We start from the raw sequence: 24,774 nt of genomic DNA, 5'->3' as shown, positions 1-24,774 counted from the left end.
CATGAGATTAGCTGAAACCACAGCGCTGCTGGGCGGGTGTGATGCTTTTCTCCCAAAACCCCTGGAAGGATGAATAAAACCATGCTCGCCCTGCCGTCTGCTTCTTCTCAGAGTCAGGAGCGTTTGCCATTGCCCTCATTCTCATGACAAGGAGATGCAATATTTCCTGGGGTGTTAAAGCATCCCAAATATGAACTTAAGATATCTTCAAAGACGGAGTTGAAGCAGCAACACAAGCCTCTCACAGGTTTTCATTTCAAAATCACCATTGGCCTGCAGCAGCTCCTGCTCCACTGTGGCGTTCCTTCTGCCCTCACAACCCCTCCCAGCACCACTTTGGGCACCAGATTCAGGGAATGCAGATGGGATGCTGCATCAAGGCATCTTCACATTCATTGGTAGAAAATGAAACCAGTCTGGGGGGTGTTTCCACATGGAAATGTGCTGCACATGTAATTCCCCTCCCCTCCTGCTGCTTTTTTCTCTCCCAGGTTCCATGTCTGTATGTTGCAGCAGCAGGCAGCCCCTTCCATGCAGGAAGCAGCACTATGGGCAGTGTGCTGGACACTCTCTCACGGCAGCAGCAGAGCACAAATATTTTCTCCATCTCGATTAAGGAGAGATTTCCTACCCACACTTAGGAAATCCTGAGCCCTTTCCCACCCTCCGCAGCACCTGAGAGGGTTTGTGGTGGGAGATGTCCAGCTAGCAATGGGGAATGGGAATAATAAACCTTGCCATGAAGATTTTGTTTGTGAATTCCATAGTCTGGAGAGGAAACCCGTGCAGAAATCAGTTAATACTGCCTGGCCAGGCTTGCAGGCGCAGCTGGGATGGTGAGGGATAGCTGGAAGAGGCTGTCATTTCTATCTCATTGTGAATTCAGGCCTTGCCACACTGCATCGGTGCTGTCTCTCCTCGCCCCGAGTCTGGAGCCAGCAACTGTTCTGGACCTCGCAGAACTACCACTGCACTCTTTGAGTCTCTTTGGTTTTTAGAGTGAATTATCATCAGAAACACAGAAATGCTCAACCAGATATGCTAGAGGGGAAAACTAGCCAGAGGAAGCAGTTCAGGTCATATACTGCTACAGAACTTGCAGTTTGGGTGATCAGGCCAGAAAAATCAAGTTTTCTGCATTTCTACAGGGATGAAAGAGCTCCCTCTTTCTTCTCATGCTGGGCTTGTGGATCTTTCAGAACATACTCCAGTGCCAAGGGCAGATCCATCACCTGTCTGCTCCAGGCACAGCCACAGGTGAGTGGGAAGCCCCTCTGGCATGGGAAGCGCTTGCCCGGAGGGAGAGAGTTGCAGAATGAAACTGAGGAGATGCAGTAGGGTGTCGTGGAAATGGCAAAGGGCTTGCAGCCCTCTCAGATCTGATAGATGGCTGCCTTAGCCCCAGACATCTTACACTGGTGCCTTAAACCTGCACATAGGCACCTCAGCCCCTGTGTATAGACCCTTTCGATACAGATCCTTTCAGGCTCTGTTGGTACAGGCTGCTCAGACCCTACACATACACACCCCTAAGTGCCTTTTCAGGACCCATATGTAAGCCTCTGAGACCCTGTACACAAGCTCCTCAGACCCTATATAGAGGCCCTGTAGGACCTATAGATAGATTCCTCATACGCTGTGCACAAGCCTCCCTGGACCTATATAAGCCCATAAGATCTTACACACAGGCAATTCAGAGTTTATGCCCTGAGACCCCAAATATAAGTCTTTCAGGGCCTATATTCAAGCCCCTCAGACTTTGTATTCAGGTCCCATATGTGAGAATGGATTAATAAATTTTGCTTCAGACATTTTGTACGTTTAACTATTTTGCAAGATGCAGCTGTTTCGTGTCAGGAGGTGACACGCAGACAAGGAACCAGTCTCCAGGCACGTTGACACAGATTAGATAACCTGAAAGAATAAACACTCCCTTAAGAGGAAAGGAATACAAACTAAAGTCTATGATAAGGTGACTGATCGTGGGAATCAGGTAATGAAGAACGAGAGAGAAATACCCGGAGAAGAGGAGGCTTAGGGGAGACCTTATTGCTTTCCACAGCTTCTCCCAGGTGATGGGTGATAGGACAAAAGGGCACATCCTCCAACCTAGTCATTCTATGTATTTTTGTAAACTGGTGTGCTCTCCCCTTTAAGAGATGAACCCAACTCAGCTGACTCATATATTTTAAATGAATTTTTATGCCTTTGTTTCGAAGAGTTTGTCCTTTATGATGTTTTTACCAGTGAACGCGCGTTTCTCATGTGTAGAAACGCTCTGCATACGGTCAGTACAAGCACTGCAGGCCCTGCTCATGGTCCCCTGAGGCGCTACACAGGGGTCTGCCATGACACCCACACACAGCCCTCAGCCTCTCGCGCGGCCCCCTCGCAGACCCGGGCCACGCCCATCTCGCCCGGCCACGTCCCCTCCCATTGAAGACCACGCCCACCCGCCCAGGACCACGCCCCCGTTCCTACCAGACCGCGCCCCTCCCGGCAGACCCAGGTCCCGCCCCCGTCCGCACAGACCACGCCCCCCTCACGCCCCGCCCTCCCCTCGCGCGCCACCGCCCGCGGAAGGGCGGTACCTGCGTGCGGCGCGAGGGGCCGAGGTGAGCGCGGCCGGAAGGGTTGGGTGGGGATGGGGGTCGCGGCCGAAGGGTTCTCTTCCCTTCCCCTGCGGGCTCGCCGGCGGTGCAGCGGGCGGAGGGGAACCCCCTGTCGGGTGGGCGTCCCTGAGCTCACGCTGTTGGTCCCTCCGTATAGAACAAACCTGGTCGGTTCTTCCCTATAGGACAAACTAGGGTCTGTGGTTGTTTCCAGCCGGGAAAGCCTCAGCCCCTCAGGGTGTGCCCAGGCCCAGGGGCACCCGCGGGTGGGTGCGTGGTGGCTGCGGGGCTGGCTGCTGGTGGCCGTGCCGGGCTCTGGGAGTTGTTGCTCGATGTTAAGAGCTTGTGTCCGACCAGTTCTTCTGGATAGCAGCTCGTTAAACAGCTTAAGCGTCGCCCCAGGGCCACAGCGTGCCCGCTGTGCGGTTTGTCTTTGGAAAACCTCTAGGGTGAATTCAGGTTAAGAAAGCTCTGGGAGTATCCAGAGGCCTCATCTTTGTCATGGTGTGATTTATGTGTCCGCTGTTTGCCTTTCCCTTAACGAGCTGAGCTGCGTGGGAAAGGCGTTGATTCCGAGTCTGGGAGCTCTGCTGACCAGGGTCACACAGGGATGGATCTTTGAGGCTTTCTCTTCTAGGAGCTTGAGTGCCAGCTCAGACTTGAGTTCAGGTAAAGGCCTGGCTTTGTTTGTTTGTTTTGATCAGCTGCTTGAGCGTTTTTCCCCTCCTGGCTTCCTTTGGCAGGCAGTCTGAGCTGCGAGTGCCGAGGTCAATATGTGTGAGCGCTGATACACAGAGCATTACTGTCAGAAGGGAGACTGTGCAGCACATCTCTGGCTGCAGGCAGTTACAACCTTTGTTATGTTTCTTTCTGGTTTCTAGAACGTAGCCCTGCAATTGCTGAGAAATCTCACCATTCTTTGTGACTGCCTGACCTGGGAGCTGGGAGCAGATAGCCTTGTGCTCCAGTTAAAGGTGGTATTCCTGCCTGTTGGGGTGTGCACAGCTCGCAGCATGCTGTGGCCCCGCTCCCAGGTACTTCTAATGCTGCTGGACTGGTAAATTTCTGGCTGATATTAACCCTTAAAGCTGCTTTATTTGGAGTTACTCTTATTCTGAAGTGTTCACCCAGGATTCTTCCTAAAGCTGTAGGAAAATAGGTTACCTTTTTACGTGAAGGGTTGTGCCGACTTTTGTGTTGGAAGGCTGGGGCAGCACTGTTGTGATTTGGAAGGAGGAGCGAAGCAGGCGTGAGTGAGCTGTGGAAGAAGGCGTCTGCCTGGAGCTTCCTGTGACCCCAACCTCACATGTGCCACTTCCATAAAATATCAAAAAAATAATCCCCAACTGAAAACCCAATGCAACTCGCTATTTCTGTGCACTCAGTAAAACTTATTTGAACACGTGGAGGTATCTTTGAAAAAAACAACCATGAAAACTAACTAAAGATGCTTGAACTATATGTGCTTGTCCATCTGGAGCAACAAAGCATTTCTTGTCTTGCACAGAAATACGAGGCAACTATATTCTAGCGTTATCTGCCCACTTCTCTGGGACTCCGGAGGGGATCATGGTGGCCACCAGATTCAGGCATCGGCTTCTTTACCTAAAATTGCTGCTACCAGAAGAGTGTGTGGAGGGTCCTGTGGCTTATAACCATCCTCTTAAATTTTCTGATATTGAGTGGTATGTTAGAAAGAGTTTAATCTGGCAGTGCATCTTAAGCTTATATAACCTCTGCTCTTTGCTTACTCTTGGAAACAGCTTGTTCTCCAAATGACCCATTATCTGCAGAAACTTATGTGATGTTTGTTATGCTTCCTGAATTAAGGAAGTTGAAATTTCATGCTTTGGAAGGAAAAAAAAATGGTATACTTTGCTTACATGATCCATGTCTGCCCCCTGGGGGCTTTCTGGAGCTCCCTGTGCTTTAATAGTCTTTGGATAATTTCCCTGTGCAGGTTCCTGTTGTGCCTCTTGGGCAGAGAAGTCAGGTTCCCGTGTAAGCTCATGGTAGTGCTCTCAAAGGAGAGAGTATGCCGTTGTCCTTGGGCAGTTTAACAGAACAAACTGTAAGGCTTGCAAATGGGGGTGTTGGTTGACAGCCGACTGAACATGAGCCAGCAGTGTGCCCAGGGGGCCAAGAAGGCCAATGGCATCTTGGCTTGTATCAGAAACGGTGTGACCAGCAGGTCCAGGGAGGTTATTCTCCCTCTGTACTCGGCACTGGTGAGACCGCACCTTGAGTACTGTGTTCAGTTCTGGACCCCTCACCACAAGAAGGAGGTTGAGGCTCTGGAGTGTGTCCAGAGAAGAGCAACGAAGCTGGTGAGGGGCTGGAGAACAAGTCTTATGAGGAGCGGCTGAGAGAGGTGGGGTTGTTTAGCCTGGAGAAGAGGAGGCTGAGGGGAGACCTGATTGCTCTCTACAACTACCTGAAAGGAGGTTGTGGAGAGGAGGGAGCTGGGCTCTTCTCCCAAGTGACAGGGGACAGGACAAGGGGGAATGGCCTGAAGCTCCGCCAGGGGAGGTTCAGGTTGGATATCAGAAAAAAAATTCTTCACAGAAAGAGTCATCGGGCACTGGAACAGCTGCCCAGGGAGGGGGTCGAATCGCCTTCCCTGGAGGTGTTTAAGGAATGCGTTGATGAAGTGCTGAGGGACATGGTTTAAGGGAGTGTTAGGAATGGTTGGACTCAATGATCCAATGGGTCCTTTCCAACCTGGTGATTCTGTGATTCTATGATTCTATGCGGTGAAGTTACTGAAGGGCTTTGGAGCAGTATCCTGTAAGCGTTACATTTTTCAGGAGTTATTTGAAGGAGCCATCAGCTATGTTTGGTTCTAGAATATGGAAAACTCTAGGGTTTTTTTTTTACATTTCTTGAGCAAAATAAGCTCTGTAGCAGTCATGTTAGGTTTATTTTAAAAACACATCGCTGTGTCAAGTTCTGCTTGCTGCAGTGACGCTTCTTGAAATGGCCTGAGCCGAGATACGCAAATACTTGTTTTATTATTCTGAGGTTTCCAGTGGCCTTGCTGGTGCATGATATTTTAACACGGTTCAGGGCTGAGGGTGCTTGTGTACCACAATAAAAACCATATTTGTTAATTTCCCATATGCTTTGCATTCCTGCAGGGATGTTGCAAGGATATTGGTGAAAAAGTATCATCGTGTCGACATGACTTTGTTTGGGATAGTTCAATAGTAAACAACTAACGAGTGTCGTAGGGTTATTGTAGCCAACATTGTAGGTGTATGCCTGTGGGAAGAATATTATTACTTTTTCTTTTTTGAACAGAATGGTTTTAAAAAGGTATGCTGAAGGTGACATGATTACCTACCTCTTAATGGGGAGGTCCAACACAAAAAAACCAAGACTGACCCCATAGCTCGGGAACCAAGAGCGGGGAGGCAGAAAGATGGTTATAGACTGTGTTCTAACTTGTCACAGTGAGACAATGCTCACCTCGATCTCTTCACTCTTTACAAGCAGATGCATGTTCAAACAGAGGTGTTTTCTTACCCTTGGTCAGAAAATATTTATGTGCAAGGATGAACCATGAGTTCACATCAGCGTTTTTGAGAAACTGAAGAAATCCATGCCTGAATATTTTCGATTATTGACTGAGGCTTACCATGAGGTGATCCTGAAGATTAAACTGGTGCTTAAAGGAACCCGTTTTCTGTTGGTAGAAGATGTGAAAGCAAAACCAATAGAAAATGCTGTGTGGAATTGCTTTGAACATTGGCAGCATTGTTTTGAAGGTCTTTGTTGTTGATAGTCTGAATTTGTTAAATAAAAAGAGTTACAGGCACAGTCTGGGGGGGGTCGGTCAGGCTTCATGTATCTCTTTCTAGATGGTGTGCTTGAGGCTTCTAGTAAAAAATGCAAGGACTTGTAGCAAAATCTGAGTCAAAATGCACTTTGACTGCCTAAACACATTCCATCCAAAACTCTTTGGCAGGTTTGCCCCTTAGTGAAAGATTTAAGATACTATAAAATAATAAAAATAGACAGCTTTACTTTTCAGGTCACTGTGGCATTATATGAAAAGTCCTTGGCTAGTGAACTCCGGGTTATATTCGCTTGCTACCTTGTCTGTGAATGTGGTGGGTAGGTTTTTTTCCAAAAAAAACCCCAAACAAACCCTGCCATGGAGTTTACATTTGTGTATTCTGGATTTAACCTCTGTTGAGAACTGCTTTTAATGGCAGTCCCACCACTGCTTCCAGCTGGCAGTCCAACTGTGTGAAGAGACCCTCGTCTCTGGATTTGGTGCTACTGTAGATGTGGGACAGGAGAAGGTAAAGAGGACTAAAGCTACTTACTAAAGCTCTCCTTGTAATTGAGAATTTTGAATAGCCAGGTATGTGAGACTTCCCAGCCAGTGGCAAGTGAGTGGGCTCGTACTGGTTTATAATAGCAATGAATGTGTGGCTTTAAGTGCTTTGCATAAACAGCCTTTGAATCATTACAGGGTTTCCTTTCTGTCCTTGCAGCCTGTGACAGCTTGTTACTCTTGTCACAAATCAATGACTTTGAGTAGTGGTTTTCTGATTGTTTTTTTAAGTGGAAAATAGTTGACTGCTCTGTGTGTGGTTTTCTATAAAGTTTCCAAGGTCTCAGAGTCTCAAATTCTTGAGTTTTTCTGTTAGTGTCAGTTTATAGCTAAACCCAAGATCCTTATGCAGACAGCGAGAAAGAAGGTCATGCTTTGAGTTGAGCAATGCTGCAGCTGACCTGTGCTTGAAACACGAGAACTGAGAATCCGTGTACCTTCGTAATTTGTAGCGTGTCAGCCTGTGATATAGACAACGCTGGTCTGTGGCAACATCAAAGTCAGACCCAGTATCTGCATAGATGAGTTGTGTTATGTACCACCACTTTAACATCTGTGTTTTCCTTAGTTTGATGCAAACTTTCAATCTCTGGCATTTTTCCTTCAAGAGCTAGAAGAGTAGTTGTTTGTTTTTTTTCACTAAAATCTTAGCTATGATATAAAAACAAGGAAGATCTGCAAGAATTGATACCTGCCTTATGTCAGTTGGTGGTAAAGAATACAGGAGGATATTGTGTCTGTTTTACGTGCTGTGTGCAGCCGCACAGTGCGTGCACCAGATATGTACTTGTGTATTGGAGTTCCTCACCCCTCCCTTATTTTAAACCCTTGCAGCGCTGATATGTAGAACTTTGTCTCTGTAGCTCTTCATTGTAGCTATGGATTGCTATTTCCATTAATATAATCCCCTTTTTTCCTGTTGGCTGAAGTTTTGGTGGACTGTTAAGTAGGACTCTTCCATCTGCTGATGGATAATTTGGTGTCACAGCTCTGGGGAGGGAGGTGCTGGGTGGCAACGGTCAGGCACCGTGACATCTCTGGCCCTTTGCTTGGTGGGACATTTGTGACCACACATTCTCTATCTGCCTGGCCACCTTGGATGGAGCCAAGTATTTGTTGCTGACTCATGCTGAAAGCAAGTTCCTCAGGTCATGTTCTAAAAACACAAGGCACTAGCCAGGCTTGTCCATGTTTGTGGTTTTTTTTTCTCACCACTGTTCAAGCTAGTCCAATAGTGTGTTGCTAAAAAAGCAATTGCAACAGTTCAGACTTAGTTTTCCTGTTTTTTGGGGGGGGAAACCAGCACTGTTCTCTTGGATTCCCAAAACATTGCACTGGTATATGAAACACAGACATTGTAACTTTTTTGTTTGTTTCAGTAAGATTTTTATTTAGAATTTCTTTGGATCTGTGCCTTCAGACTGTGGCTCTTTGGGCAGGAGAGGCACTTTCTAACGAAGCAACTGGCTGTGGCTTGGGTAAATGACGTTTCTGTTTAAAAGAATGGGAAAGGTGGAAATTACCATATGGTGATACTCAAGTTCACGAAGCTTTTATCTTCTTGTTGGAGGGGACTGGAGGTACAGACTTCACCACATCAAATTCTGAGATGAGCCTCTGCCTGTCTACCTCCAAAAATTTGGATTTTTTTCAGAATCTGGTTGTGTATCTGCAGAGCTCCCAAGCCTGTTGAATTGTCACTTTCACAGCTTAGTTAGCTTTCCTTTTCTCCTCATGCTATCTAAATTTTTCTCTTCCAGTGCCGTTTTCTTGTAAAACACGTGTTTACTCATTAAGAATTAACACCAATTTTCTTAGAGACAAGTAAGCCATAAACATCTCTTAAATCCTAAAGCGGTCAAAGTAGATTCTGTTGTTATTCTAAGGTACACACAGGTGGGTGGCAGCTGAAGAAAGGGCAGGAGCTTCTGTGAGAGTCTTTCCAGTTGGTATGAACATTAGGAATTCTTTGGAAAATCACATCCCATATACACAGATTGTGCAAGGCAAGTTCAATCGCTCTGGTCATTAAGCAGCTGTATTCCTGCTGGCCGTGATTTTTTTCTGAAAAAGGCTGTATCCCTATCCCTCTGCCAGCAGTTTTCTTCCAAACCATTGCTCCTCAAATTGGTGTCATCTTTTTTCTCCTGGAAAATGACTGCTGTGGTGTGACTGCTGTAGTGTGTCTGCTCCCGTGGCTGCTTTGCAAAGGCAGCCTAATTATTTGAGAGCGGTAATTGGAAAAAGAAGCTTTCATGTTAGACTGATAAGGTAGAAGTAGCTCATGAAACAGGGTCAGTAATGTTAACAAGTGGTGAGATAAGTTTTTGTTGCTGTTGTTGTTTTTACAGCTCTACTCATTACCTCTGATTTCCATGGAGGTGCTGCTCGGATGTTTGTCAGTGCTGGGGTTTATTGTAATGTTTTTTAGGGTAGAAAAGCCTAAGGAATCGGCTGCATTTTTCTGGGAGGAGGGAAAAGGAAACCTTTAAACAGGAAAAAGCAGCATTTAGCACTCTTTTCCGTGGAAGGTTCTAGTTGCCCCTTAAAAACCTGTACATCGCTGGAGGCTGTCTGAAGTGGCAGAGCAAATACTTTACCCTTGCTGGAGGTGCTATTTTCAGTGTGCTGCAACAGATGCAACCAGTCTGTTTGGTTTGAGTACACTCATTTGTCATTTGTTTCTCAAAAGCTGCCGTTCCTGGTGTCTGCATCTGCTCACAGGTCCTCCAGTGACTTGGCTAGTGGGTAAGTTTTGGGGTTGCTGTGGAGCTTGCCAAGCCGTGCTGCTTCTGCCATTTCAGTTGGCACCAAAGCCTTTATCTGAAGTAAACCTCAAAGTTCAAAGGCCTGTGGGCAAAGATCTTTCTCCAGTGAGTAAACTCTCCTGTCTCCTTTTTCAAGGGAGGACCAAGATCAAGCTAGTTACTGACCTACACCCTTATAAATAAACCAGTTGTAGCTACTAATAGTCCTTTATTAAAGCTAAATCATAAGTCTGTGTGAGTCTTCACAATGCATTGTCTTCTGTACTTGGCAGTGAAGATCCATAAGATTATTTTCAGTCTTTTATTTTTGGTTTTAATCTGGGCTCTGTGCACCTGTCTTTGGTGTTTATGACTCTTCTGTGGCTGGTTTGCCCATGTCCAAGGCTGGGCTGTTGCAACAGACTTGGTGAAAACCTGCGTGGGTGGCTTGTATGGTACAAGCAGAGGTGGTTATTTCTTCCCTGTAGTACTTGCTGTCTTGGCATCATCTGCAGTTCCTAGCTGACAATTTGTTTTCAGGCAGTGAGAGCCCAGGTGGTGGTATATGAAGCTTAAAAATGAGGTGTGGTGGAACTAAAGAGACTGATAGTAGCAGAAAGAAACTCATTTTTTTCCTTAATTAAAATATAGCTGATGGTAAGGATTTATGTATTAAACTGAGGGGAAGAACACCTATGCATAAAAGTGTTAGTTTAAGAAGTTGGATTCCAAGTAGCCATGACTTAGCTATTTTAACTTTGTGTCTTGTGATGCTAAATGATTAATTTGACAGAATAAAGCAACTCATGAGATGAGGATGGCATACATAATGGAGTCTTAATGGATATCATCCCAGTAAATTGTTATACAATTCAAGCCACATTTATGGTGAGGCAATCAAAGAACTTAAAGATGTGTTGGTAGTGCAATATTAGAATTTTTGAACATGTTGCAAGGTGCTATAGCTTGGTCTTAAGTGCAGCTGCTTGCGGAGCAGGATGAAGTTTAATACTAAATCCTAGCTATTTGAGGGATGGCACTGATTGTCCCCTAGGGGAGGATGGGCAATAGTTGGGTGTAGCTACAGAGCTGCAGAGTTGGGATGTGTGCGTTTTCACAACTGGGGATTTTGGGAAGTGTAGAACTTTGGGAAGTGTAGAACTTTGGGAAGTGTAGAAATTTATTGCAATGACAATTAAAAAGAAATTGCTGGGCTATGGCTTAGGTTTCTGCTAAAGATCTGGCAGTGTGTTATGGATTGATGCTTCTTCATAGACTCTCAATCAATTTGAATTCTACTCCAAAACAAATGTGGTTTCCCTCTGGTAAAATTAATCTCATACCTGAGAAGAAATTACTTTTGCTGCTGGATTTCATTTTCATTCTCAGAACTGATTTATGTGTCTTAGTAAGCTAATAACTTCAGTAATGGGGGTGATCCTTTATCAGAAAACTGCGTAAAGTAAGGTGAAAACTTGGAGTTGCAGGAGGGGAAAAAAGCAGAAGCAGTTTGGTCTCTCTTGGGGATGGGGAAGGGCTGAATCCAGATGCCTCAGGAGCAGGAATCCATCTCCGGGCACCCTGTGGGGGAATGACCCTTGTACAAATCTCTCTTACTGGTACTGGTTTGTAAATGAAAACTGGAGAACTGGGGAAAAGAGTCAAAATTAGTAACTTAATCTTGGTGGAGGCAGGTTTGATCATGAGAGCTTTTCTCCCCTGGTTTTTGTACCTCAGATTTTTACAAGTATCTCTGTATTGGAGTTGACAGTGAAACTTTGCTCCCAGTTGTTTTGCCCTTTCCCTGGTGTCTTGGATTTTTCCTCCCCACTGCATTTATTTGTCATACTCTTTTTCACACTGCAGTTTTTTCTTCCCTTCTTCACGATAATTCACTTGAGAAGAAGGAGACAGGAGAGCTGGGAGCAGAGACTTGCACTTTTCTGCTGTTGGCTTACTGCTTCAGGGCACCCTACACCTTCTGGAGCTGATGTCGCTGTCTTCAGTGGGTTGGGATGAGGCATAACTGACAGGGGCTGAGGTGGAAGTAGGGGAGAAATTTTCCTACAGCAGCTGCTGGGTCCCTGTCTTGGTGTGCTCTGGCAATGTCAAACTGCTTTTTGATAAACATATGGCTCCAGAAAGCTCTTTCTGTGCTTAGAGACTCCATCTCATCCAGTCCCTGCAGAGGATTTTATGCCTCAGCAATGCTACATAACAATATTTTTCATTTAAATTTAAGATTGACATTCTGCACTAATGCGCAAGCTTACACTGTCCTAGTAAAATTGTTTAAATAAAGAGTACCTCTGAACCCTTCTCTGATTAAAAATGAAACACCTTTCAGCTTATTCAGGTACTGTTCTCCCTCTTGCGTGCCTCTGCCACCACAGCCAGCTTCGGCATCAAAAAGCTGCTCTGTGTTTCATCTTAAAAACTGAGGCTGTCCTGGATTGCTAAGGACTACTGAAAGTTTGATGCTGGAGGTACCCAAGTGCAAATCAGCCCCTTTTGCCTGGGCTGGGCTACTTAGTGCTCTCAATCTCAGAACCATCTGCTAATTGGGATGCTGGAAAAACAGGAGCAAGTCTTTGTTCTTTTTCTTTCAGAATCTGAAATAGGATGCAAGAGAGATGGGATCTGCCAGTTCTTACTGCTGATGCTCTGCTTATGGCAGGGGGAAGAAGCAGAGAGCATGTCTGAATTTCCTTACACAAAAAGTTACTGGACAGAGGATCAATCTTTGGGAAAATAAAATATCCACATCAAGCAAGAACATATGTAGCTGTTGAAATAATTTTGAATTTCTTCTTTTAAGCTGATCTGTATGTCCTCAGTTTGAATGATACCCATGGTGGCTTGGATCAGAAGTGGTACTTTCCTAATGGGTTTTTGGTTTTCCTGGATGTTAAAGGTGCTAAAGTATTTAACGTTAAATTACAAACACCTGAGACTTTTGGCTGTTCCATCTTGCTGGTGTACGTGTCCTTAGGGCAGGGCCCAGAGGACTGCTTACCTGATGGGCAGGAGAGCTGCTGCACCAGGTGGAGCGGAAACAGCTCAAACCACAGAGCTGGGGCACACAAATGTGGTGCCAAAGTAGAGAGAGAGAGGTACCAAGATGGGCTCTCAGATTGCTTTTGGTGAGGACCTGAGGTAATGAGGTAGGTTTGTTATTGGGTTCTTTAGTTCTTTTAATATTTCAATCCCAAGGAATGGGTTTTGTTGGAGCAGCTTGCAGTTACTGGTGGAGCTGACAGTCAACAAAACTTTGTCTTAAATATCTTTAAATGTGTCAGTTGACTCTTCTACTTAAAAAAGTAATGCCCGTATCTTGTGGCGTAAATGAAAGCACAAGTGTTATTCTTTTCTGGAAGAAAAATAAATCTATCTTTTGTCCAAGGATATCAAGTCAACCTCAAAGTAGCTATAGAGCGAGTTTGAGCGAGAACTTCAGCTAAGACTGGCCTTTGGAAACAAAAGTACAGTCTACAGATGGCTTTTGGCAGTATTGCTAGAATAGAATGATGTTTGTTTGATCCTTGTCTTCTCTATTTTGAGGTTAATTTTTTTTCCTCTGAGTTGCTTTGTTATGTCTTGTAAAAATCATTTATTGCATTAAATATGCAAGAATTGAGGTTGTTTCTCATTGCAAGCTGTAATCACATCAGTTCTTAGGAGTTTTATGCTTTATCTCAGTTTTATTTATTATCCTACTGCAGATCATGGTATTAAGCTTTTCTTTGCTGCTGTTAGGGCAAATTTTCTTAGTTTTCATCTTAAAAGTGAGCACCAGTTTTCTCAAGTGATCTTGACTTAATTGCCTGGAGCTTTTGACAAAACACACCAAATATCACAGCATTTTTGATTAAAAAAAAAAAAATTATAAGAGATTGTAAAATTGCAGATGGAAAGCATAGCAAACTCAGCTTCCAGAGTACTTCATTTGTTCTGAGATAAGGATACTCTTTACTTTAGAGTTACTATGGGAACTGCCTGTTTTCAGCTCTCTCGGGCAGCTGCTACCAAGTGAGCACTTGTCTGGGTGAAGGTCCCAGTGCCATCAAGGATGGAGATTGCTTGAACGAAGCAGACAATTCAGTGTTTTATAGGGCTCAAACAGAGGAAACATTTATGCAGTACTAAAGCAAACCATCTGAACTGCTATAAAAATCTCTTCAAGCTCGAAAGTAAGCACTGTGGGGCTTGGTTTTCATTTTGACTGATTAAATGGTGCTGGCAACACTTCCTTTATCCGTTACATCTTATGCATACAAAGCTGTAATTATGACGGGGAACCCAAGTAGGGGCAACATTAGCTTCCTGGTGAAAATAACATTTGCAGATTTTTCTCGGCATATGTAGCACAAATTCATCCCCAGAGATGAAATGGGAACATCAGGTTTGTGTAGGATGGAAATAATTTCAAATTTGAAATAAGAGCTATTTTTCATAACAAAATCTTCTGTTCTTCAGAGCTGGAGAAGACTGGAGAAAAAGTGCTATTGGCTGGCTGTATTAAATTAAAACTTTAATTTTAAGGCTATTTATTTTTAAAGGAATAACTAGAATAGTAATGTCGGCAGCAGGCTTGGTTTTTACTATGTGCCCAGATCAATATAAAATGGATGGTATTCAGATGCACTGGCTGTGAGCAAAAACCTGTGGTTGTTGCCCTTGAACCACAGTGTGAGGGATTGGTATCCTATGCCTTTGCCCTACCCAGCAAAAGCAGTATTGTCATCTCCGTCCCAGCCTGCTCTCACCTGCTGGTGCTCCATCCCATCCGCCTTGACCCAGGACTGCGCCAAAGCCTTAAATCTGACATGAAAAGTCAATAAGGCGTTGGCTAGTGATTTTTCATTATCCATGCTTTCCTTCCCCTTGCCATGTGTTTCCTGATTGTGCTGTGAAGTCTTCAGATGCATCTCTACCACCTCTTGCCTTAAAAGATATTGAACTCTGGCACTCAGTTGAACTATCTGCTGAATATTTTATGTATGTCTTCCCTCCTTCTTCCTCTCCTCCACTCCTGAAGTTCACATCAGCGGTTCACATGAAATCCAGAGCTGCGTGCTGCTTTAATTGGAAGAAAAGGGCAGTAATATGTTCTACTCTTTATAGCTAAAATGGGATAACACACCACACGCGTAAGATGTGTTTGTGCTAAATGGTCCCAAGATTCTCGTTGTTGGAAGTTAATGGCTTTGCTAAACATCTTGTGTTGGAAGAGCAAATAGGAACCAATAGATATGACTTTATTTTGGTGTTCTGTGGTTATTCACTGGCTGGGAGTATTTGAGTAGAGCAGCAAGAATGAGGAATAAAAGGAAAAAATTTGCCACTGCTCTCCATTTCTAATGCTTTTGCTGGCCTTGGGAATTCTCTCTTTTATCATTCTGTGCCCAAGTACTTTTTTTATTATTTGAAAACTGAATTTACACCCATTAGAAATAAAATCTTTTTTTCACTAAAAGATGCGGTGCCGTTTCTTTCAAAGGGAACATTTACCCTTCACCTGCAGTCTCGTGGGTCACCAAGAATTACTTTATCTCCTGTAGCTGGTGTGTGTGATGCGGTAACGTTTTAGCGGTTCAGATTTCTCTGTTGTTATAATATTTAGACTTGTAGCTCTGGTTTTCCATTTGTTTCTGTACCATTGTGTGTGTAATGGGCTGTGGATTGTATTTTATGGGTTTTGGTGCTTTGAAACTTGCCTTGTACTTAAAGCTGAAAAAAATGTTTTTGCTGCAGGCCAGCTAAAAAACGGATTAAGAACAGTAGGGTTTTCTTAAGGAAATTTGAAATGACTGGGTTGCGTTTTTGTTTGATTGCTTTGCTTGTTATATGGTTTAATTTGTGTTTTTAAATCCAGCTGTGTCTTTCCCTCTGGCCAAATGGCTCTTATTTGCTGTGGTTGCTTGTAAGATCTACTTGCACTGTCTGCCTTGAGCAAGAGCACTTGAATGGGAGAGTGCAAATATTTCTTCTTAATGAAGTATGCTGGGGAAAGGCTGGAGAGAAATTTGAACCATCCTGTAGGAGCAGCTGAGTAAGTAGTTGGGATGTGACACGAAGGTGTGTCAGCTGGGTGTATGCAGATATGTAATAACACATCATTTGATATTTATTATACAAGTCACGCACCTATTTTGTCGCAGCTCATAAACATCCATGACAGTTATTTTCTCTTACTTTTCCTATTTTAGAAAAAACACAATCAAGTCTCTGGTCGAGGGTCAGCATGAGAGTCCACAATTGGAAACTGTCTGTCGCTTTACTGATGTGTTGTTCTTATTCAACAGGATGTTTCGCCTTCGATTTCTTCCTGTTGCAGCCGGGCTGTCTGCTGTTTCACGGCGTTACCATGGGATGGCACATCACCCCAAGACCAGGCGTAGGCTCGTGGTGGTGGCTTTTGCAGGGACTGCTGCAGTGACAGCAAGTGCCAGATTCTTTTGGCAGAGGTAGTACATTTTTGTGGTTTTTCTTTTCTTATTTTTAGCCTGAGACCTCATGCTATTTCAGCCCTGTGGGAGGTACCTGCCAGTGGGTTTAAGATCTGCAGGAGACTTAGTATAAGTGTTATTACTTGTCCTGCTTCTGCTGCATGGAAGGAATGGCTATTGCTGACTTCCTGTGGAGCTTTGTTACTGCTATGAGTAGTCAGAGATGCGAAAAAGCTCAAAGCTGAAGAGTTTTTCTCTGTAGCCAGCCTCACACGGGCGCTTTACTCTTTGCAGGGTTTGCTCCCTGTCTTCTCCCTACATGGTGATGCTACACAGATTTGTGGTGGTGTGCAAAGATAAACTGGTTGGCTCAACCAAACTGGTGAAAATGTCATGCTTTAAGCTTCTGGGAGGGATGCTAGGGACAGCACGTTTGGCCAGGGAATGCCACTCTGGTTTTCTTTGTTCTGCTGACCACTTCATTTCTAAAACATAGAGGGGAGCAGAAGGGGACAGTCTGTCTTCTGGTGGTAAGGTAGTTGCATGCAAGACTTGGCGGTTTTTTAAGGGCCTGAGTCTGAGCACACCTACTAGTGGGCCATGAGGCTCAGAGCATGTTTCAATAACTATGAGAGAAAAGGGATAGTTATGCTTGCCTGAGGTGACCTTCACTGAATGCCATGCCATGCCTGTTTTTAATAAACCAATGACTTCCTGCTCTTCCCTCAAAATGTGGGAGCAGCTTGGTGCTGTCAGTGTCACTCAAGCTCATTGCTTCAATTAAAGTCTGAAAATAAAGTCTTTGCTGAAAACCTGTTTCATTTTCATTCCAATATTTAGGTGATTTACTGCTGGTGCTCTGCTGCCCTGCATTGTGGCTAGAAGGCTCTAGTTTTAATGCAAAAGGAGGAAGAGGATGGTAATTGTTCCAGCGGTTCCTAGAGCGTCAGATGTTGATACCTGCTAAAGGGAGTTATTCAGACCAAGGAATAATACTGATCCAGCACAATGTCATCTTATGCTGCTATTTGCTAATAATCTGCACTTATATAGTGTCTCTTCATCCTTAGGACCCGAACGCATCTGCAGGGGTGGCCAGGATGACACCTCTTTTCAGGCAGGAAAGCGAGCAAGGTTTTTTTCCACTTACAAACATCCCCAGCATGATGGTAAAGTAGGTAGGACATCATGTCCTGCATAAAGCTGTCCCAAAGACACCCAGGTAATTTCTCTCCTGCAGGAGGTTCACTCCTGCTTTTAAAAACGGCCAAATGGTGTTGTTAGCTTTGCCTTTTATCGGGAGGGACCTGCTTCCTGCAGGAGAGTGCAGCAGTCCTAAGTTAGGGGTGAATTTGGGGGTGGTTTTTAGCTCCTGGAATGTTTGACTGTTCCTTGGAGGTCCCTGGGCACTGTGGCCAGGCTTCACTTTGGGCAGCTAAGAGGGCTGATCACAATCAGATAAAGGAGAAAGGCAGCCTCTTTAGACTTGGTTTTTGATTTCCTTGTTCTGTCTCCATTTCTTTTGTAAATTTGTAAAGCACTAGGTAGAATTTTACAGACTTTGAAGTATTCCTTTCCTATATAAGCCATGAAATAAATCCACAATGTCAGTAGCTGTGACACAGAATTACATCCAGGCTTATGATATTAGTTTAATTAATTAATTAGTGTACAGCTGTTAAATAGGAGGAAGAACAAAACTGATATGTTTGGTGTAGAAAATTTATACTGCCACCTGTAGAAGTTTTAAACAGACCTTCAAATAGACATTTTAACATTGTGTTTAAATAAATAAGGGATAAGGAATGGCAAATTTTCCTTTGTCTTTCATGATATACAAACTAGGTGATTAGTGGAGTTTAAGAATAAATACGGGTGAATACAAAATGTTTTTAATGACCTGCTGAGTTACTACAGTAAGTATATGAATTAGTTATAAATGTAAATATGTAATACATGTAGGCAGAGTACAGAGACTGAATAAGCTGAATGTCACTGAAAATGTAGTTCATAGACTACAAAGGGAAATGTCTGTGTGCGCTTGATTTATTAAATGTTGCAGTGGTATTTAAATGGGAAGCAGTGTAGGGAGGTCCTTCACATAACCAGTTCAGTTGGTGCGGTTACTATCATACTGTCAGTTAGTGAGGCAACCCTGCTGTTGTTGTGATATGAAACCTACTGTGCTGCAGTTACCAACGGGTCCAGCAGGTCCTAAGCGTGGCTCTGTTAGCATTGCAAGAGTTACTGTCGCTTTGATGGCAGATGATTCTAATAAGGAAGGCGTGCTTGATAATATTCTGTTTAACCTTGAATGATCTGTTAATAAAGCCAAGAGACTCCATTGCCCTTCGAATAAGGGGTGCTCACCTGCAGGCTGTCAGTGAAGTTTCCTTGTAAGATAAGGGATGTCTCCCTCTTCATTTTCTTATAACTATTTCTTTTTACAGTTACAGCATTAAAGATGTAACAGGCTGCATCAAGAAGCAAGTGAAAAAAATCTTATGCTTCTTGGGCTAGGTAAAAGGAAGGGTGATAATAAAAGGAAAAGAGTATTTGAGATGCATCTCTTTTTGTCATCTCTATAGATTCTTGTGTAAATACCCCAACTCTTCTCAACTGACATGTGGGAAGCAGCGCTGCATCTCTGATCGATACTTAAAAACAACCCCACCTTTTTATTTCAAAACACATATCTTGTACCTCTGATGATGAGGAACCTTGCAAAAAGATTAATATGGTGGTGCCAGGAAGTGAACTTGTGCTTTCCGCTACTTTTTAGCGTGAAGACAGATAGGTCCTCTCAAGTGGTTTATGACTGTCATGTGCAGCAGGAAACCAGTGTACTGCAAATTGATGCTGTAGGATAACCTTTGAGCAGCATCAGAAGCCAGTGCTGGGGTAAGGAAGCCTATACAAAGGCAAAGGAAAAGTCAGGGATTGAAAAGATGTGTATACAAAACCCTGGTGATTGCATAACGTGAGAGAAAAGACTTATTTTGTGTCCTCCTGAGACTGGAGGTGCGTTGATGGGATCATTTGATCTGCATCCATGAGAGCTATCTGCATAGCTGCCCATTGCAGGTGGGTATTGGTCTTGTTGCCTTGGCTGATCTCCTGCTGCCTGCTTTCAGTGGAATATCTCTCATCTAAATAATTTGGCAACAGGAGTGGCTGATGCTGCTCTGCTTTGCTGTGAGGAAGAATACTTCAGTAATGCAAATAACTGAGCTTAGAAGACTAATGTCGTTTACTCTTGCTAGGCAATAACTTAAACTCTGAGGATTCCCAGCTGGCAACAGAAGCAATTAAGTATCTGGGCATTGGTATAATGAACTGAATTAATTAAATGAAATAAATCTTAGTGCAGTCATTGGCTGATCTAAATGAGGCATTAATATATGACAAGTACTAAACCTCTCAGTTTGCAGCCGGCTTGATGTTGTGTAAAAGTTGTATCTTCTATTTGTACTTCCATATGCTGATTTAGTGTTTTATGAAATGGCCACAGATACCTTCTTTATGTCACAAACCTTCCTGGCTGAATCTGTTGGTGGTGTGTGCATGACAGTGCTTAAATTGTTTTTTCAGTGCTGAAGCTTGTCACTCATTCAGCCTAGTACTGAATGAAATAAGGGAGTGAATGTACCTGTGGGGAGCGCGGGAGGATGGATCTTTGCAAGCAGAGTCCTACCAGTGCTGTTCCTGGTCAGCTAAAAGTATTTAGTTATGCTTTATTTCTTACCCTTCTGCAGGCATATTAGTGGTAAGAATAAGAGTAAAACATCTGTGTTGCTCTGGAAGCTGGTTAACATCTTTGCTACTGGTGCCTGTGTCTAACTTGTTCTTATTTTGCTGCATTCCCTCGGCCTTATTCTGCCCGCTTCTGGTTCTTGCCCCATCCTGTGTGTAAGTTGAAGCAATTAAGCTTGACGTGTTCTCATTCTGTTACAAGTTCTTCCTTTTCAGGCTCTGCTCCTCACAACCAAGCTGAGCTATTCCGGTGCTGTCTGCTGCTTCTGTGTATTTCATTCCATCTCGACCATTTCTTCCTCTCCTCCTCCACCCTTTTCTCCTTTGGCTATCCTGTATCAAGTGCCCATTTTCTCTATTGGAAGATTGTCTGTAAGAAAGACCCTTCATGTTTCTTGCTCTGCTGACCTTCGCTGCTTTTTGTGTTTGGCTTTTCTCCACTAGTGCTTTGAAAATTAATCTTGAAGCCTACATCAGCCCTTAGCTAACTCTGTTTAAGAATGGATTGCTTTTTTTGCTTCAGTTTCTTAGGGGCTTTAGAGTAATTTGCTTGGATAACATTTTTAATGGCAAAATTGCTGGAAATGTCTTATGCCAGCTGAAACTGAGACTTTAAAAATTGCTGTTCTAGCAAAACAAAGGAAACCACATAAATCATAGTCAAGAGGGGAGAAGCCTGTTTTATAGCTGTAGATGTGTCAGGTACTACTTAACTTGATGTAGGAGAGAAATGATGAAAAAAATCTAAGTATTTATCCACGTTAGGTAATTTTTATTTTTAGAGCTCTGCTCCATTTTTTCAGTTCTTTGTGAGTACTGACAGACAAAATCCTTGGGATTGCTATGCTGAGTGTTTTCTCCTAAGGTTTGAAGACATATTGATCTATGACTGGTGTCTTGAAAGAGCGCTGTGTCCTTTCAGGTGGCTTTGGGCTTCATATTATTTTTACCCATGAGCATCAGGGGAAGGGAAGAATTTGATGCCAGGGAATGAGCCAAAGTCAAAACTGGAGTCAATTAGGAAAACATCTGAACTGCTCTGGTGGGGTGACCTTAGCTGATCTGCAGAGCTTAAAACACCGATATTGCCCTCAACCTACAGTGTTGGAGCTTGATCAGAGCGTATTGGTATTATCTTATTTAGATAGGTTGCACGGCAAGTCAGAGCTGGGATTTGTACAGACAAGCCAAGTGGAGATGCAAGAAACTGCCTCCCAAATTTCTTTGGTTTGCTGTGACTTCATGTGGGCTACTTTTGAATTCTGTCTCTTAACAGGATAGGCGTTGCTTGAACTCATGGTCTTTAATGTCACTGGAAATGGCACTTTCAAATCTTTAAATAAGTGCCCTCTGGTGGCCAAGTTCAGGCCTTCTGCCTCCCCTTTTCATGGAATAACTAAAAATACCTGCTCACCTTGCCCACATCCTCAAGAGTGCTTTGGCTGAGCTCCAGTAGCTATATGGAAAGCAACATCTCTCCAAGAAGTCACATCATTTGTGAGTGGAGTAGGGGAATAATTTTCTGGCTCGGTAGAGGAAGTGCGGAAATTGTAAATAACACTTGCTTTTGATTAATTCCTGATTTAGAAGTCAAGTCCCAATGCAGTCATTGAGTGTCACCACTTTAGAGTCTAGTCTGGTCATGGCTGTCACTGTTCTTACAATGTTTGGTGTCCACCACCTCCCAGTGGCCCAGCTGCCTTCTGGGCTGTGCTAAAGGTTGTGTCTGGCGGGAGGGGGGAGGCAAGGGACAAAACTGGGGATGGGCATAATGTTCATACAGAAGCTCACCTGACCTTGGAGGTGTTTATTGCTTTTTACTTTGGGGAAACTTCTGCAGGTTCAGCTGTCTCCTGCAGTTGGCTGTTGCTAAGGATGGCTGTCAGAAGATATACCCTCTTTTTTTTTAGTGCCTAGACCACATACAGGACCATGTGTTATTGCTGCTCCTGGGGCCAGCTGAAGAGAACCAGAGGCTTGTGAGGTTGAGGAGGCTTTGACATGATGCAGCCCATCTATTTTCAGTATGCAGAAAGGGCCAAGGGATTGCGTGAGGTACCACTGGGAAGGGAGTAATGCTATTCAGTATCCTAGTGTTGATGTTAGAGCAGAACAGTTTCTAATTGGTGTTAATATAGACATAGCGGGGAATTGTTTTATCCTTGACTTGCAGCTGAATTCACTTGGACTTTTACCCTAATAGCGTGAGGCCAAATTCTCAGAAGTGTGCTACTGTGTGAACACCTCTTAGGCTTAAGAGCAAAATGTGGTGCTGGGAATGACCTTCTCTGGTCTTCCAGGTGTGAAGAGCAGTATGGCCTGCAAGCTGTGATGTATTAGCCTTGACTCTGGCTGACATCCCATGATCTTTGCCCACTGTCTGCTTGTATGTAAAGACGAAGTTTCTTAGGAATTAAGAAATCTGAAGGGATTGCGTTTCCCCAACAAGGGATCTTGTTGCCCTTATACCTTTTCCCGTAAGTCGATTAAAGGTTTCACACTCCTTTAAGTATCTGAAGCAATAAAATGTTCCCTGCATTTAAATAACTCCTTGGATGTTCCAGCTGCCATAATGGGTGGTCAGGTGCTTGAAGCACTCTTCCTTTCTTGTTCTCCATTGACCTGCTCAAGTTCCTCTCTCTTTCTAGAGAATTATTTTAAATAACTCTAGTCCTCAGGCAATACCACTTATCTTTGCTTTACGTTTACTTGCTTGTGTTCTTATGTCCCCCTTAATGGGAATGAAGATGGATTGAGTTACACAGTCAGGTGATAAACACTGCTCATTGGGAGCCAATAAAGCACTCTGACGTGGAAACACCTGCTTTGCTCTGTGCATGCCAGAAGACTTACCCATTTCTTGTTGCCTTGCAAGACGGAGTATGGCTTGCACAACAAAACCAGGTGCTGCAGTGATTAATGTTGTAGCACGTCTTCATCAATGGCTTGTTGCTTTCTTGCAGATGGTCTGGGAGAGGAAACAGATGCTGATGAGAATTCATGTTCCTCCCCTGCTAGATAACTGGGTGCTAGGGCCGCTCTCACAATGCAGGCTAGTTAAACTGGATGGAAAATAGTGTGGTTTTGATTAGTGAACTCTTGTTCACATTTTATATTTGTACAGAGACCTGATCTGTCCTTACAGAGACATTAAAAACTTTCAATTAACTCGGAGAAAATAAATATTGAATTTCACATCAGGTTTGGGTTTTTTTTTATTTTATTTAATATTTGATGTGTATCACAACACATACACACCCGTGATGTGTATAATATGCCTGGTAAGTGAGTAGTGCTTCAGTGCAAATGGAGTAGTTGATTGCTGAAGGTGCCTGGAGACTAATGCAGACAGCTTCCCAGGATTACTGCCTTCCTTGGCTACACTCTGGTTGAGCTAGATTCAACTCTTCCCACTTCAGCAGGAGAAGCCCACTCAATCCTGATTTTTCAGAAACCATTTGGGGAAGAGAATCTGTACAACAGGGAAATGGCTAATTGTCTGCGCTGTGAACAAGGCTCTGTGTTATTCTTGGCTTCAGTGTACACTAGTGCTTACCTTCAGCCCTTCCTTGGTGGTGTTATTAAGTTACAGAGCTTGTTCCTCTACCAGGAGCTCGGGCTATGGTCAGTTTACTCTTTTATCTCAGCACAGGAGGAGTAAGCTCTCTGACACTGAAAAACTTACCCTACTAAATATTTAATCTGTGGGTTTTGATTGGCTAGGATTTAGAGAAAAAATATGCTAATAACCTGAATAGCTTGAGCACAGTAGCCTAGGAGGGCTGCATCAGTGCCAAACAGGAGCATAAATATTATTTAGTATCTCGACGTGATTTGAGATTTCTGTACTTGTATGTACAAAACTTGCATTTGTCCTTAAGGCTGCGATGATACGGCTGGAGTTTCTGGTGATCCATGAAAACACAAAGTGGCTTTCACAGGCATTAACGTCTAGAATGGATGAAACTAGTCACGTAAACATGTCTGTGTTCCTTGTTCCTAGATGTTTTCCTTGCTTTTTGACTGTCTTGATGAGTATGGTGTGCTTGCTTGTGCTCAGTTTACTGAGCAAGCAAGATTGTAATTTCCAGTGCTCTCTGAATCTTTACTAATAGATGTCAGGAAATTTTACCCTCTGGCTCATTAATAGAAGAGGTGACTTAGGGCCAGGAACTTACCCTTGTCAGGGCTTGGGAGAAGCTCAGCCACTCGATGATGATGAAATGCTTATATTCTGAAGCATGTTATTAACAAGTTTTTAATCCACTGAATGTTTTGTGTTGATTTTTGTTGCTCTGTCTTATTAATCACTATGTCGTTTAGTGGCAAGTTGAGTAATACAGTGTGAGAACTTGCATTTATTAAATGAATGCTGCTGCGATTATCAGCAGCACTGGTAATCATATTAAGAAATGACATCTATTTAGCATAAGACTTTTTTCTGTAAGCCCTTTTTGACTGTCATGCCATTCTTTATCTTCCTTTAATTAGAATGCCTAGATCATCATGTCTCCTCCATCCAACATCAGTCTTTGTCTAAATAACAGGTCTGTGATAACACCTATGGCCCTGTTTTACTCTTTTAGAATATTAATAGCAATGAATTAAGGCTTACTGAATATCAATAGCAGTTAGATAGAGTCTCAGCCAACTCTTATTAGAACTAAACCTCGGACATCTGCAGAAGGCTTTATAAAGACCTGAGTAGACAGTTGCTGAGTTATATAGATCTTTGCTACCATTCAAGTGGAGAGTCTGCCCGTGCTTTCTCTTGAGGACTTCAGGATATATAGAATGTAAAGTATTACAAACAAAGTACGTGTTCACTTGGAAATGTATAGTTCTGTCACGTCCAGTAACACAGTAAACCA

At 43.6% G+C, this 24,774-nt stretch overlaps 1 protein-coding gene across 3 annotated transcripts in view; it reads left to right on the top strand.

Moving 5' to 3' along the window:
* Window positions 1-2,513: 2,513 nt before the first annotated feature.
* Window positions 2,514-24,774, top strand: part of MICU1 (mitochondrial calcium uptake 1) — a 110,949-nt gene continuing 88,688 nt past the window's right edge. Inside the window, exons 1-2 of one of the 3 annotated variants that reach the window (XM_054072179.1) lie at window positions 2,514-2,615; window positions 16,007-16,168. In XM_054072179.1, coding sequence (XP_053928154.1) covers window positions 16,008-16,168 — 161 coding nt within the window. In that variant the 5' untranslated portion in view covers window positions 2,514-2,615; window position 16,007. Of the gene's footprint in view, window positions 2,616-3,158; window positions 3,282-16,006; window positions 16,169-24,774 lie in introns of those variants that run through there. The other 2 variants (XM_054072178.1, XM_054072180.1) reach the window with 2 other exon arrangements.

This window comes from Cuculus canorus, chromosome 7 (assembly GCF_017976375.1).
Source record: "Cuculus canorus isolate bCucCan1 chromosome 7, bCucCan1.pri, whole genome shotgun sequence".
Classification (NCBI taxonomy): Eukaryota; Metazoa; Chordata; class Aves; order Cuculiformes; family Cuculidae; genus Cuculus; species Cuculus canorus.
Note: the sequence above shows the minus strand (reverse complement) of the source record. Positions and strands in the feature narration are given on the sequence as shown.